The 16478-nt window shown below is 44.6% G+C and overlaps 1 protein-coding gene across 3 annotated transcripts in view; it reads left to right on the top strand.

Annotated features, from left to right (window-relative positions):
* The window catches only part of MGAT5 (alpha-1,6-mannosylglycoprotein 6-beta-N-acetylglucosaminyltransferase), a 339352-nt gene that overhangs the window by 302788 nt on the left and 20086 nt on the right, over positions 1 to 16478 (top strand). For all 3 annotated transcript variants that reach the window (XM_046018618.1, XM_046018616.1, XM_046018617.1), the window contains 2 exons: positions 6067 to 6183; positions 12552 to 12626. In XM_046018618.1, coding sequence (XP_045874574.1) covers positions 6067 to 6183; positions 12552 to 12626 — 192 coding nt within the window. The remainder of the gene's footprint in view (positions 1 to 6066; positions 6184 to 12551; positions 12627 to 16478) is intronic.

Here is a 16478-nt window from a genome sequence, read left to right as displayed (position 1 = left end):
TGTGTGCCAGGTGCTGGGGGAGGCTCCAGGACACAGAGCAGAAGGGTTCAGCCTGGTACCAAAGAGCTTATTCTTTGGAATGATCTGGAGAGAGGCTCTTCGGCCGTGAGAACATCTCAATTTAGAAATCTCTGCTCTGCCGTGCTCCTGACTTCTTTGAGACTTTTAGGATAGAGTTCAGAGTAGAAAATTTCATCAACAAACCATCCCTGCTTTTTAAGTTAGGTGTAAGAAAGCTCTGAAGTTTTACTGGTCACATTGTGATAACTACTTATAATTTTCTTTTTTTTATACTTCTATTGTGATCAAATATACATAATTTAAAACTTAATATTTTAACCATTTTAAGTGTATGGTTCACTGGGATTAAGGATATTCCCAGTCTTGTACAACCATAACCACCACCCATCTCCAGAATTTAGTCATCATTCAAAACAGAAACTGTGTTCATTAGACGCCATCTCCTCATTCTCCCCTCCCTGGTAACCTCTCATCTGTTTTCTCTCTCAACTTACATTTTCTGTGAAATCACAGATTTCACAGTTTTTGTTCTTTCGTGACTGGCTTGTTGCACTTAGCATAATGTTGTCAAAGTTCATAGCGTGTGTCAGAATTTCATCCCTTGTTAGAGGCCTGGATGATATTCCATTGTATAAATACACCACATTCTATGTATCCGTTCATCTGCAAACACTTGGGTTGTTTCCACTTTTTCTCTGTTGTGGATTCGTGTACAAGTATCTATTGGGCTCTTGCTCTTCATTCTTTGGGGCATAGTATGTTCAAGTGGAATTGTTGGAATTTACTTTTTTTTATGCATTTTGATATAGTTACAGTCTTAGGGAAGAGTTGCAAAAATAGTACAGAGGTTAGGTGTAATACTTTCAACAGCTTCCCCTGATGGTAACACATTACAAAACTATAGTACAGTTATCAAAACTCATATCAAAGAAATGAGCCCTGATATCACAGCGTTGTCTAAACTACAGAGTCTAATTGGACTTCATCATTTTTTCCACTAATATCCTTTTGCAGTTCTGAGATCCAGTCCAGGACCCCACAGTGCATTTACCTACCCTCTCTCCTTAATCTCCTCCAGTCTGTGACAGTTCTTTTGTCCTTCACTGTGTTTCATGACCACGACACTTTGAAAGAGTACCAGTTGGCCTTTCTGCATGCCCTTGCCCACTTTGGATTTGACAGATGTTGTGTCTTGGTTACTGTGTGATGATACATTTTTAGCGAGAATGTCACAGAAGTGGTGTGGCCTTCTCAGTGTGTCATACCAGGAGGTGGGGGCATGGTATCAGTATGTCTAATTACTGATGGTGTTCACCTTGATCACTTGGTTCAAGTTGTGTCTGCTGGGTTTCTTCACTAGATAGTTACTAACTTTCTTTATATTGGGAAAAAAAAAAATCTTTCGAAACTATGCAAATATTCTGGTTCTCTTCAAACTTTTGCCCATTTATTTTTACCATGTGTCAGTCGATCTTGCCTACAGCAGATGGTGGTTCTAATGGTGGTTTTCTTTTTCCCCTCATGGTGATTTTTTTTTTGAATATGGGAAGAGCTAAGAACCCCATCTCTTTTTACTGCTATTTCTCTAAGCCTTTGGGAAATGATCAGTCAGAAGTATCTTAGACTACATTGGTTGCTGGCACCTTTTTGTTATTAGTCATTCTAAAGATTCTGATGTCACTTTGTTACAGTGAAGTATTTTTTCCTGAAAAAAAAAATAAAAATAATAGGACGCTCATACACGATCCATCTCCCAGTGACTGTTGTAATGTCACTGAGATGAGAGCAGCTAGTGTGAAGTTATTGAGGAAAGGATTAATGTGCTTCTCATTGAGGTGGTGGAGGTTTTCATTCTTCATGGCATGAGAAGAGAAGGCATTAGAACTGCCCCCCAGGTGCTCGGTACCTCCCATCCCTTCAGATGATTCCACCAGTGCTTAACTGGGACTCTAGTTAGACTGGCCCTGTGGGATCCTCTCAGTATTTGCTCTGCAAGTGACCTTACACAGATGACTCATCAGTCCTGGGCTCCCACAGGGGACCAGGATGCCAAAGGTCAGTTGACAGATATGCATTGTGTCCCCATGAGGTCCCTGGTACTAATGGCTGCATTGGGGAAACTTATCAAGACACATTTCCTGTTTTCCAGGAGCTCAGATTTTGATACGGGAAGAAATAGCTAAGTCAATTGAGGAGAGAATGTCAACTTGGAGTTGTGCCAGGTGTAGAGTGTACTGGGTTAACCGAAAAGGGGATATTGGCAGAGCTGTGCTAGAAAAGAGAAGGAGGAGAGGGGGGTTTCAAGCTTAAAAGGCATGAACGTTCATGAGTTGGAGGGAAATCCCCAGAAGGTCACTTTGCCTTATGCAGAGGGCAGGTGCCATCTGATGGCCATGTCCTTCTCTGCAGGAGACAGAGCAGGCTGGGAGCCAGCAATATCAAAGAGTGAACTTGACCTCAAGGCCAGGTGGGCCACTTGGCTCTTTCTGCCCACAAAAGCCACAAAATCCCCCGAACCAAAGCCGCTTTTCATGGGGAGAGAGCTATAATAGTCATGTAGAAGCCCAAGGATCAAAAATCCCTAGAAATCAATTATTCTTTTTTTTTTTCTGCAAATGGAAAAATTTTAACCCAAGTGGACATAATTACAAAGCTATTTTGTTGGGCCCTTGCTAGTTTTTCCAGTTAAGCAACAATTGATCCATATGAATCAATCCATATAAATTGCAGGTATGTCCCTTCTTTGCCTTGAAGAGAAAAGAAGTCCAAATTTCTACATGACAGTTTAATTGTATTTTTTGTCTTTTCCATTGGACCAGTTTTTAAAAACCATGATGTATAGTCAAGGGGAAAAGTTCCATATGCCTTAAGTAATGTGGTCGGTTCAGGTTATACTTTCAATGTGATATAAATTGGATTTTTATCTTTATGTTGGGAGACACATTAGTAGGTTCTTAATCATTATTTGGACATTTTGTAAACCACTAGAAATTCTCTGGCTTCAGGGTTTTTTTCCATAGGGAGAACTCAGGTTCTCCTTAGAAATTTAATAGCCACTCTGAAGTAATGTCTCCTATTTAATAAGATTTTCATTACTTTTACAAACTATACTCCAGTAAATTTACTGATTGATATATGGGGAAGGAGCTCTGATCAGACGGTTCTCGATAAATTAACAGGGAGGAGCATAGCATTCAGAGGGGAAATAATGAATTACAAAATGCCTTACTCATTAAAATTAAGTAACCCTCAGTAAATGTAAATGAATGAAACGATAATGGCTCAGCGTTCTGTATTTTCCAAGTGCTTAGAGCAACCTTGCACATAAGCAGGGACCTTGTAAAGGGGAGGGGAGGGAGACTGCCTATATGTAAGTGGCTGCTCAGCGACACTGACGGTAACTTCAATTTACCCTGATTCCCTTGGAAGATTTAATCAGTTTGTTCTCCAGGCCACCAAGTGAAAACAGTGTGACATCTTACTCGTCTTCAGAAGAGCTCTACTGCAGGCATAAATTCAATCCTGGGATTTTTTTTTTTTATTTTTTTTTTTAGTTTGGCAAGTTTTAGGAGCGTGATTAAAAGACTACAGAGTTTACTTCAGGCTTCTTTTCGCCTTTGTCTCAAGAACCCAGTCGGTGCTGTAAAATTGTCACTTTCCTTTCCATCAAAAGCTAATGCGTTGTTGAAGGATCTCGATTGAATTTGCTCTGCTCCTTCCTGGCTGTGTGGTCTTGCGGAATTGTAAATCCATATAAATCTCAAAATCCTCATGGATGCATAGGAAAAGGGATAAATAATGCACATGCAGGTGAGGTGATCAACTCAGTCCCTGGGCCAGCCAGAGGCCCCACTGATGCGTGTTGAATCTAAGATGTGTACTGGGGAAAAAAGACGCAGATGCTTTCCCAGCTCCATGCGGCTGCTGCGGTCACTCTGTAGGTTCTATCACTGATCTTGTGGCAGAGCGGAAGGAGAGGGTACGTACCCAAAGAATGGGGAACTGAATAGGCCAGCGAGGGGAGTGATTCTGGCAGAGGGGTCGGGAGCAAGGATATTTTCTCCTCAGAATCGTGATGTGCAGTGGCTCAGTCAGCATCTGACTCTTGATTTCCACTCAGGTCATGATCTCAGGGTCCTGAGATCGAGCCCTGCATCAGGCTCCGCACTCAACAGAGAGTCTGCTGAAGACTCCGTCTCTCCCTCTGCCACTCCCACTGCCCCCTTTCTTTCTCTCACTCTCAAATAACTCTTTAAAAAAGAGCGAGAGAGAGCGAGACACTCATGATTTCCACAAGAGGGTGCCAATGACAGCTGGAAGCTGAGGCCCAGTAACTTAAACTCTGGGTTTCCTGCCCTAAGTAGTGTGTGCACACAATTGGTGAGGTAGGATAAGAAGAATGGTGTCTAGGAGTGAGATGGAGAGAGGCCAGTGAAATCATCCCATCCCCTGTGTATGCTGGAGTCTGAAGAAAAAGAGAACCAGCTTTGCCTTTAAAGCAACAGCCTCAGCCCTACCAGACCCAACACCTGTTTCTCCCACTACTATGTTGTAAGATCTACTTTTCTGTCCTGAAATAAAATTCATCAATAATATACCCTGCCTACATATAGTAATTTCAAGAAAGAATGATTCCCTAGTTCTAACATAAAGGAAAATAATTTGCAATAAGGAAATAGATATTTCAGTATAAATATGGTCAAGAAATAATACGCATACCCAAGAACTACAGTAGCACAGGTGTCTCCTGCCTCCTTACAATGAGTGAGTTTGTGCTTAAGAAGAATAAAACATTCAACTGAACATGGTTGGCCATTATATGGTAAGGGCTTATGGTTGCTTAAAAGTGGTATAAAAGAGAGGCTGAGTTAAAAATTGCCTCTACAATATAGATGGATACACAAATATGCAACTCCCATTAATGGGAGTGCTACAAATACAGACTGATTTGGGCATGTCGTAATGGAGACTCACCTCATCTGAGTGACAGTGACATGGTCGCCCTGATTCCTCCAAAGTGGTAACAGCTTATGGGTGAAGTTCCAAAGAAAACAGAGTAGGAACGTCCCTTGATTTACATGGAAATTAGGTTCCTGGGAAATTCAATGTATATTAAAATGGGGCCAAAGAGTTGGATTCTGTGACCCCACATGGAAGCCCAGCGGGGCAGGTGGAAGCAGATTAGGGAGTGGACAGCCCGCCTTGTGAGGGGTCTACGACCCCCAGTCCTCGGCCACAGGTTCACAGCTCCAGGCAGCACCCACAGTCTTTGTGAGAACTGAAAATGCTCTCATGAATGTCCAGAAAGCTCCCTTCCCATTATGCCCTGAAAGCATACAGGCATAAAGGTGGGAGCCAGTTTGGGCGGTAAATTTAGCCGTCAGAGAAAGGACCCTTCAGGAGCAGAGAATCGCCAGCTTTCATCCTGGGTTGCTTTGGACCCTTTGTTCTTAAAATAAAAAGCTCGGATTTTAGAGCTTTGCTGAATCCAAATTGTCTTTATCAGTATTAAGGCTCCAATGTGATGCTAATGATTTGTCCTGAAACCATTCCAAAATTCTCTATTTTTCTGGTAGCCTTATTTCTCTTTCTTTACCTTTTGTATGTGTCATTACTCATCCTCCTGTGACTTTAAAGTTTTTGGCTTTATTGTAGTTTTCTCATGCTTCCCTGTGTGTCCTGATCCGTGTCTTGTAACAGATACCAGTTTGACCGAGGTGATTTTCAGGACTGGGATGTGACCAAGAGTTGAACATTCCATTGTATCTTGGTGCAGCTTTGGGGGTTGAAGCCACTGTTTGGGGGTGACAGCCACCATGGCACCTGGTTTTGACTTTTCCAAGTGGGATTCAAGATGCGAAGTTATCACTCTTTTATTGTTTTCCACTTGTGGGTTCTCAGGAGGTTTTGATCATCAAGGAAGGACAAAAATGTCTTGTTAGCTACGCAAGTACAATGCCATAAAAAGCATAACGCTTCATCTAGCACAGAAGGCTTAAAAAAAACGTATTTGTGAGACTAAGGTGCTTTGTCTCTCTCTTCCAGCTGACGTCGCAGCACCCTTATGCTGAAGTTTTCATCGGCCGGCCCCACGTTTGGACGGTTGACCTCAGCAATCAGGAGGAAGTGGAGGCTGCCGTGAAAGCAATTTTAAGTCAGAAGGTTGTGTCTTTTATTCCATTTTTCCCCCTCTGTGCTGTGACCTGAAATGTGTGGAAAGCCTCACAGGCTCTCTTGTTGAGTAACTAGAATATTTCCATGTCAGCTTGACTCTGGAATTAGAAGAGCCACGGTGTAGGATTTGGCCCGGGGAGGGTTCATGAGTCTCTGGCAGGTGGGAACAGAGCTGGTGCCCCCTGTGTGTGGATTCTCCGGAAGCTTTTGGCATGACTGCTGGATCCCAGATGCAATAGTAGGCCTTTGAATTATATTTGTCTCACTCTCACAGAGACCAGAATACACAGATCTGCTCCCCTACCAAAAGTAAGAATGATAGGAGGTATTAAGGAAATACCAGGAAATGTTTTTATATAGCATTTATTTATTTGACTTTTTTTTTTTAACCTAAACCTAAATAGAATTTTGTATAAATAACTGACATCTCTGGATTCTCCTGATTCATTTAGTAGGCATTTATTAAGTGCCTACTGTAGGCAGAGACCCTCTGAGCCACTTTCGGGGACACTCACTCCCATAAACGTAGTTGAAGCTGGCTTCCTACCTATAGCAGGCTTACCGTCCAGTGTGGATGGGCCAAGTTAACCTCTCCCAACCCCCCTGGACTGCCTTCCACATTGGTGGGACTTCTCTGTATACTCCTCCTACTACACTATACTCTCTTACAGTTATTTAGGGGAAGCAGTAGGGGCGTGGTTGTAAGGAGGACAGCCTGGAATTAGCTTGGGGTTGGGGTTCCAACCCTGTCACCTACTAGCAGTGTCCCCTCAGGCAGTGACGTAACCTCTGAGTCTTAGTTTTTTCATCTCTTGAAGTACTGTTACCTACTGTATAGGTGTTTGTAAGGATTCAATGAGGTCATGAATTTAAAGCCCTTAAGTGGAGCATCTACCGCATAGTGAGGGTTTAGTTGGTATTATTAAGTCACTATTAGTTTTATGCATACAATATTCTTATTTTTGTTATCAACAGTCTGGAATTAACTAGGCTGTCAGCAACATGAGGGCTGGAAATATGTCTGTCTTGCTGCTGTACTCTGTACCCAGCATAGTGATCTACCTAATGGATGGAGAGAGGAATAGGTATTTGCCGAATGTGTTCAGTGCCAGCGACAGGCAAAACACGGAGAAGTGGATGTCGGGGGAAGCTTTCTGGAAAATGCAGCACTAGATTAAGTCTTTTAGGACAAATAAGGATTTGCAAAGCTGAACTGAAAAGTGGACCCAGAAGGACTTGGGTTCAAGGCACAGTGTGGGTAAAAGGGAAGAGGCTGAGTGGAATGTGGCCCCACCGGCTTGCCTCAATATCTGCCACACATTGAGAGCTTCACCACTAGGGAGTCATTCCTGGGGAGGCTGATGGTTCTGTCTGTCTTGAGTCCATGAGTCTCTTAGGGTATTAGTGTCTCAGGACTACTATAACAAAGAACCACAAACTTGCTAGTTTTAACAACAGAAATTTATTCTCTCTCAGTTTCAGGACTACAAGTCCAAAATTAAGATGTCAGCAGAACCTCCGAAGCCTGTAGTGGGGGATTCTTCCTTGCCTCTTCTGTCTTCTGGTGGCCCCAGGCTTTGCTTGACTACTTGCAGCTGCAGCACCTTAACCTGTGTGTGTCTGTCGGTCTCTCTGTTCCATTCTTGGAAGGACATCAGTCTAATTCAGTAGGCCCTCATCTTAACTTGATTACATCTGCAAAGACCCTATTTCTAAATAAGGTCACATTTACAGCTACTGGAAGTTTGGACTTGCACGTTTTCTTTTGAAGCAACATAAATTCAACCCACATCACTTGGTTAAGTGCACATATCCGTGGAAAAGGAGTGATTTAAAAGGTAACATAGAAGCAGAAAATCTTGGATCATGGAGTACAAAACTTTTTAGGTGATAGGTCCCTTTTATCAAACAAAAATCTAATGGGAATGCTTGATCCGGAAGCACAGAGTGAGCCACTGGGTTGTCTTTGCTCATGGCTACATGAGATTGACTCTCTTCACTCCATGGAAACTTTAGTGCTCTACATTTTAAAACTCTGATCAACCTTTTCCACCTTAGTCCAAAAATTATTCAAGACCATGTGACAAAAAAAGTAATTATAATAGTAGCTTTTACATCAAGAGAACCTTTCTACACATCTACAATCACTATCTATCTTTATGAGCCTTATCTCATTTCATCTTTATGAGCATTGTTTCACACAATTCTTCTACAGATGAAAAGATTGAGGTTTAAAGAAATTAAGTAATTTACCCAAGATCACATAGTTAATAAGTAGTAAAAACTGGATTAAAGCCTAGGTCTTTTTGACTAACGTGTTAAGATAATACAAAATTTAGAAAGGGAAAGAAATGTGGAAAGAAGTAAAGGGAAAGATAAAAGTGGGAATGAGAACTGAAGCAATTAATGTGCTTAATACAAAAACTATTGTCATTAGGATCATTATGCTTAGGAATGGGTCAGAAATTGAGTGCCAGTCTTTCTCATATTCACTTACAAGATTTTAAATTATGTGACACACAAAAAGGCAAGGTAACATGACCCATCATTAAGAGAGGAAACAGTCATTAAAACCAGATGTAGAGATAGCCCAGATGTTGGAACTTAATAGAAAGCAAGTTCAAGATGCTAAGATAAATATATTGAAAGTTTTGGTGAAAAAGGTGGACAGTATATGTGAACATATGGGGAATTTCAACAGAAAGCTGAAAACTTTTTCTCAAAGCCAAAGCAAAAAATACTAGAACTGAAAAGATACTGGAAATGAAGAACTCTTTCAGTGACTTTATCAACAGAGTGTACATAGCAGGGATAATATCAGTGAACTTATCAATATCAATAGACTAGAGGAATTTTCCAGATTGAAACAAAAAGAGAAAAATGAATGAAATTAAGAAAAAACATAGGAGACCTATGGGACAATATCAACAGCTCAATTTATGTATAATTGGAATCTCAGAAGGAAGAGAGAATAGCCAGAAGATGTATTTAAAAAGATAATGGCTAAGAATTTTCTGAAATGAATGACTGACATCAACCTGCAGATCCTGGGAGCTCAATGAACCCCAAGCAGGATAAATATGAAGAAAAACAAGTATATATCATTGCCAAACTGCTGATAACAAAAAATTAGGGGGAAAAAATCTTGAAAGCAGCCAGAGAAAAATCCATTACATTTAGGGGGATAACAGTATGAAAGACCACCAACTTCTCATCAGAAATAATGGAGACGATAAAAAAAGGTCCCTTAGAGGTTGAATGTGTAGGGTCTTTAAAACAGGTCATGCTGGGGTGCCTGGGTGGCTCAGTGGGTTAAGCCACTGCCTTCGGCTCAGGTCATGATCTCAGGGGTTCTGGGATCGAGTCCCCCATCGGGCTCTCTGCTCAGCAGAGAGCCTGCTTCCCTCTCTCTCTCTGTCTCTCTCTCTGCCTCCCTCTCCATCTACTTAGGATCTCTCTCTGTCAAATAAATAAATAAAATCTTTAAAAAAAAAACCAGGTCATGCTAAGAATTCTGGGTTTTATTTTAAGTATGATGGAAAGTTTTGACCAGGGGAATGGCATGACCTAGTTTACATTTTAAATCACCAGGAGAAATTGCAGAATATGTCTGACTTAAAACCCTGTGGTTAGTAGATAGAGGAGACAGGACCGAATTCCTGGTCTCCGGTACCTTCCAAGATCATCTCTCATTGAGTGATGCCAAGCCAGCACTGTCCAAGGTCAGCTGACTTCTGAGAGCTATTCCCTGTAGGAATTGCCCTCGGACTTAGAGCAGTCAGTGGGTACTAGAAGAGACAGGACATCTCACAAGAAGGGAAGTAAAAAGAAAGGGAAGGAAAAGGTGGGAAAATAATGGAAGTTTTCCACGGCAGCAGGAACTACACAGTGTAGCCTGCAGGCTTCCTTCCTGTGTCCATGTGAGCAGTGGTCCTTTCCCACAGACCAAGATGGCCAAGAATATTTCCCCTGTTTCTCCACAACTGGCCCTGCTTAGGTTGCTCCGTAACTGGATGTGCTGTCAGCATTCCCTTTCATTGCCTTCCCCAAGGAGGCCTTGACTCCTTCCTGGAGGATTATCATGCAGAAGCAGAAAATTACCCCAGGCCCCTACCCCAAGCTCCACAATAGTTCCTACCTCAGAGGCTTGCCAGGGTTCTTTTATAGCCAAAGCCGGGAGTCTGGAGAACTTTCCCACACCGAGGGCCCCATTCCTGTCCGCAGCAGGATGGCTAGTGGAACCCGCTGGCAGGGGTGGTTTAAGAATACAATTACCTTTTTTTGGTTTACGTTTCCTTTATAGGAAAATCATGTGGCTTCCTATTATTTAAAACAGTGAATGGGCCATCAAGCAATTAAAGAGTCAGCATCCCTTTGGTTAAATTGGGTTTGGTTGGTAGGAGGACACAGAAAGAGCCATTTTTCTGTGTTTATGCATTGAGCCCTTTGAATTAATTCATTTCCATGTCTAAAGGCTGCCCTTCAGAATAAGCTGTAGGAATGGCCTCCTTCCCACCACATAATTGGATCTGTTGATGTCGTGACAATGGCCACCGATGTGTTATTTCACTCCAGAAATTCTGCTTGTCACCACATAAAGGATCCTAATATGCCAAGTTCTCTGCCATGGTTTCTTTCTGTTCCTTCTGTGGACCTTTGAGAAGAGACCTATCTGCAGGCCAGTCAGAGTAAGCCTCTGGAATCACTCGCAAAGGATGAGTAAACAAATACCTCTGAAAGGAAAGAAAATTTTGCCTTTGGTGTGAAGGGCTATGTCTGGGTTGGAAAGGGCACAGCTTGTGCAAAAGCTCGAGGTAAGAAGGAGCAGGTTTGCAACACTCAAGTCAGTTTTCTGAGTATTTTGAGCTCTTCTGAGGTGCTCTGTTGAGGAACGAAATGACCTGTGTTCTTGCAAAATAGTCCTGCCCCGATACTGTGATACTTACGGCTCAGCCTCTTTTGGCTCTGTCTACGCAGATGCAGGCAGGGATGCGGGAGATAAAAACTGCATGATGCATTATATGATCGTGGGTCTGAAGATATATTATGAAATTAATAGTCATGGTTAAAGAAGAGTTCATGTGTAATGTGTGAATCAACACAGAAAAAGAGGGGAGAAGGTCCCCTGTGACCATGGAAGGATGTCTTCCCTGTCAACTGTCCCATTTTCCACAGGCCTCAACACACAGGCATTCTGTCCCGCTCTCCACCCTGTACATTTGAGATCGACGAGTGTAGGACTAAGTGGTGGCCCTCTCTCCTGTTGCCGGCAGGTGCTCTTGGGCTCTCCAAAGCTGTCCCAGACTGGATTGCTAGTGAATTTGTCCCAAATGTAAAGTGAGATGTCCATTTCAGATTGGTAATGCTTGCTGGATGCCCCCAAAACACAAGCCCTGTAGTGTGGCCACACACACTGTGCAGCAGAGATGAAAACCCACAAGTCTTCCCTGTCCCCAGGTGTCCAAATCATGATCACAATGCCTCCCCGACCCCAGAGAAGCACCTTCTGGGATTTCCTCCTGCCTTCTGATAAAGCTTGGGCTCCTTAGTATAGAAATTCTTCTGTGGAAATCCAGTGAACCTCTTCCCAGCCTTATCTCCCCAGGCTTTGCCATCGCACACTCTATCCACCTGCTGTTCTTGCATGTCTAACCTCCTGCAGCTCGCACTAGCAGAATGGCTTCCACATCTTGGCTTGCTGGAATCCTAGCTGGCTTTAAAAGCCCAGCATGAGCAGAAGTCTGCCTCTAGCCTCCGGGCCCCTTGGCTGAACTCTTTGTGGCACTTTATGACTCTGTTCCTGCCCCACACATTCTTTAGCTATGTGCTGACCTCACCTTCGAGTGCCGACCAGTGCTTTTGTCCCATCCTGGGTCCTTACCCACTCATCATGTGCCCTTCTCCTAGCACTGAGCACGCATCCATTCAGCAGGTGTTTGCTGCCTTCCTCCGTGAGCCGCGCAGCCCAGCAGCCGTGGAGCGCCTGCCCTCTGGAGCTTAACCTCTAACCGATGATACTCCCCACCTTTTGTAGAATGCCTGCTGTGTTCCAGACACCAAACTAAGCACTTTACTTTTTTTTTTCACATGACCATCACCACAGCTTAAAAGAGGTAGATTTTTCTTCTCACCGTTTTGCACATGAAAAACTTGAGGCTCAGAGGCGGTGGGCACTTTGCTCAGGGTCCCACAGCTAACCAGGAGCAGGGTGAGATTGTAAACCCAGGTTGGTTGACATCCGAGTTCATAGTCCTATCCCCTCTTGAGGCACATGAGTGTGTGTGAGTCAGGGGAGGACTGGGTAAGGGTCCTTGGTTCTCTGTCTCCTTTCATGATACCATGTCCTGTTTCTACAGATTGAGCCATACATGCCATATGAATTCACATGTGAGGGAATGCTACAGAGAATCAACGCTTTCATTGAAAAACAGGTAAGGCTCTTCAGAAATCCTTTGATCCCATCACCCCGGGGGCTTTTATGAACATCTAAGAGCTACCGTATTTCGGTGGTTATTTTCCTGCTTTGGAAGACTCTAGAAGCTGGGTAATGGCTTGATGGAATTCTGAAGCATGCACTGTCGTGGTCATCCAAGACACTTTGTCCTAGTTAAGAATGTTCTTTATGGGGGTGTCTGGGTGGCTCAGTCGATCAAGGCTGTCTGCCTTCAGCTGAGGTCATGATCTCAAGGTCCTGGGATCAAGCCCCACATCAGACTCCTTGCTCAGTGGGGGGCCTGCTTCTCCCTCTCCCTCTGCAGCTCCCCCTGTTTATGCTGTCTCTCTCTCTTTGTCAGATAAATAAATACATTCTTAAACAGTATTCTTTGTGATTGTGGAAGGTCAAAATGGAAACTTAAAATGGGAGAGACTGGATAGTCAAGGTGAAGCCCTCCTGAACCATCAGACCTGTGCCCTGAATTGGTTCGGAGGGACATCACGAGGACTTAGGTGGGGAGGGGAACAGAGAGACAGTTCACTGATCCTGCCTGATCTTTGTTTCTCACCCTAAAAAGGCAGGGACTGAAACCAGGGGTTTCTAAGCATTCCTTTAATATATGTTCAATAATTCCAAATATATTAGGACTTCTTAGTGGTTTTCATTTATCTTGTCAAACATGACCCCTTTTAAAATGAAACATTACATGAAGCCTAAGAATAAAACAGATAAAAGGAAGGCTTCAGTGCTAAAGTGGGGGAGGGGGGCCCAAGAGTCCGCCACCCCCAACAGAGCTTGCAAACTCTGGCTTGTGCTTGTGGCAGTAAAGGCCAAGAGCATCACTGGCATCCTTCTGTAACGTTTCAATTCCTTAGTCTTCAAAAGCAGCTCAGAGCTACAAATAGACAGATGCAGAACCCCTGTGGGCAAAGCACTATGAACTCCTTGACCACATTTCAGGAATGGGGGTCTCCTCTTAAAAGGCAAAGCAAAGTGTCTTGGGATGATCAAGAGATCTTTACACAATAGGGGATGAGGACCGTGCAGGCTAAAATAGAAATAGTGTGTTGCAAATGTAAGTAGTGTAGACAGGAGGTCCCAGGTAGGTTTCGAAGGCAAGGTTTGAGGAAACAGGCTGGAGAGCCCTGGGCAGTCCTGGACGCTGCTGTTGGAGAGGGAGAGCGGTGGGCAGAGGCTTAAGGGAGGCGTATCTGGTATTCTGGGTGCCTGTTCATGGCCAGAGGGCATGCTATGCAGCCCTGCCATCTGGGTTCACAAGTTTTTGGTTTTATGATTTGGGTGCCTTCCTCCGCCTTAGTTTCCTCTCTTGTAGAATAAGGATAATAATAGACGTCATGGGGCAGGAAGTGCTTAGTACAGGGCTGGCCCGTAGTGTTCCATAAATGCAAACGAGTACTGTTGATCACTTAATAGATGATATTGTGTGTCCTGTCACAGTGTATTATTACATTGCGATATCACAGAATGGGATATAATATGACTAAGCATCTGAATCACTGTCTCATTCAGTCTTCGTGTAGTGCCTTGATTGGCCACGACCTCATCAGCATCCTAACTCAAGCAGCTCTTTACGTGCAGACTTCACAGGAGTGCGTACGGAACACGACCCGGTGCGTTGTCTCATTCGGTGCTTCCCATTATCCCAGGAGGCGGCAGGAATAGCCCCCCTCTGTGGGTGGCGGGACCAAGATTCACAGCCTCGGGCTAACGCGTCATGGGCTCCAGGTTCGATGCTGGTTTGGTCTGAGTGCAGGTGTGTCCTTGTAGCATGGCCAGGGCCGTGGGCAGGGGCCGGTGTCCTGGCGCTGGGCTTGTCATCTTCATTCACCTTTCCGCGGGTGCCGAGAGGGCCTGCGGGTTCTCCGCTGGCAGGGAGTTTTAAGCTGTCACAGCTCTCGTCACAGGAACCAGTCTGAGATTGTACCGGGATCCCCGCAGCTGCTTATGAAACCCGATCCCTCCCCTCCTGTCTCCACTTCCTCTTGGGGAAGATGGTTCCTCACTGCCACATAGAGAGAGACTCTTCATCAAGTTTATTTGAAGACTCTTGAATCACAGCCAGTCCTTAAAAGTTCTCCTGTGGCCTGTTATCTGTAACTCTATTACCAGCTTTCCTTTCCAACAGGAAGGTCGCATTCCCTAGAGTGACCGGGCACCGTGCCCCATAATGCAGGAGCATGCCTGGTTCTTTCACCTCCATACCTCACACAGCCTGCCTGGCACACAGTAGGTGCACGGTAACTCCCATCTGAAGGAGCAGGAATGAATGAGCGTGTCTGCACATGCTTGTGCTTTTCATTCATATGTCCCAGGAGCCAGAAAGCTCATCTTGGACTTTATGATTTGGAATACACGCTAATTAAACTGCCCTTGCACACCGCTCCCCAGCACAGACTCCTACAGAACCCACTGTTCACAGACATCCAGAGCTTTCTCTTCTGTCTGCTATGGCTGATTCCCGCATCCACTGGGGAAGTGTCAGCCGGAGTGCACTGTGGACTGGGCCGGGGCCTCAGCAAGATGGCAGGGAACGAGTCCCCGTCCTCAGGTAGCTTCAGGCCCCCCCGGGGAAGCCAGTCAGGACCACAGGCCATGCCACTGCCATAGGGTCGGACTCTGTAACAGTGATGTAACCGGATGCTTAGGGATCGCACCACTCAGCCTGCAGAGCAGGGAAGGCGGGGAGAGATGGGGAGAGTGTCCAGCATCATTTTGTGCGAGATGAGTCCTGAGAGCAAACAGAGCGATTATGAGAAGGACTGTACAGGTCAAGACAAAAAGGCCTGGAGGAGAAAAAGAAAGCATGGTGAGCTATCGGAAGTTGAGTTGTGACCGAAGGGAGGTGATGTGAGAGACAGGGCTGGAGGAGGAAATAATTCGTGAGTAGATCCTCAGGCTCCTCCAAGAATGCTGATTTGATCCTGAGACAACAGGAAGCTCAAGAAAGGTTTTATTTTATTTTTATTTATTTATTTACTTTTAAAGATTTTATTTGTTTATTTGACAGAGATCACAAGTAGGCAGAGAGGCAGGCAGAGAGAGGGAGAAGCAGACTCTCTGCTGAGCAGGGAGCCTGATGCGGGGCTCGATCCCAGGACCCTGAGATCATGGCCTGAGCCAAAGGCAAAGGCAGAGGCTTTAACCCACTGAGCCACCCAGGCGCCCCTCAAGAAAGGTTTTAATGCAGGATGAGGGCAGTGAGACTCTCAGGTTGGTATTTTAGGAAAATTCCTTCTAGAAATCTTGTATGGGGGGCATTTCCTGTTAAACATTTTCTCAGTGCTGCTACACAAGCCAGAAAGAGGCCAATTTTGAGTTTACCCCAGGCCTCCATGGAGGGTTTTGTTGAGACCATAATGTTCCCCCAACTTTAGAGGGGTATGGGAGGTCAAGACCCCATTGATTCAGTTTGGGTCTTCAGCCTCTAACAGTTCTCTCCAGGCCTCAGTATTTTAGAGCTCAGGGTGTTCGTTATTTTTTTCAGCTAGAATTTCATCAAAGAGTAGGGAGACTGGAGCGAGGGGTGTTTCTGGTGTGAACGGAAAGCCTCGAGCTCTGAAGATTGGTGGCAGCTCAAGCTTCCCGTCCCTTGAACTATAGGAGCGCTGCAGCCCTAATTAGGCTGATCTCTGCCTTCAGAGTCTTCTGTGTGATCTGCAAGGGGAACAAGGCAGCTTTTATCTCAGAACCTTTTCAAGGTTGTCCATCACGCTCACCCACGGCAACGGGAGCCAGGAGAAGCCAATTGACAGCAATTGAGAAAGCCCCAGGCTTCAGTGGTCGTTGAGTGGCTGACGGCGGGAAATCTACCTCATACCCAGTCAAC

The sequence above is a fragment of the Meles meles genome, chromosome 9, assembly GCF_922984935.1.
Source record: "Meles meles chromosome 9, mMelMel3.1 paternal haplotype, whole genome shotgun sequence".
Lineage (NCBI taxonomy): Eukaryota > Metazoa > Chordata > Mammalia > Carnivora > Mustelidae > Meles > Meles meles.
Note: the sequence above shows the minus strand (reverse complement) of the source record. Positions and strands in the feature narration are given on the sequence as shown.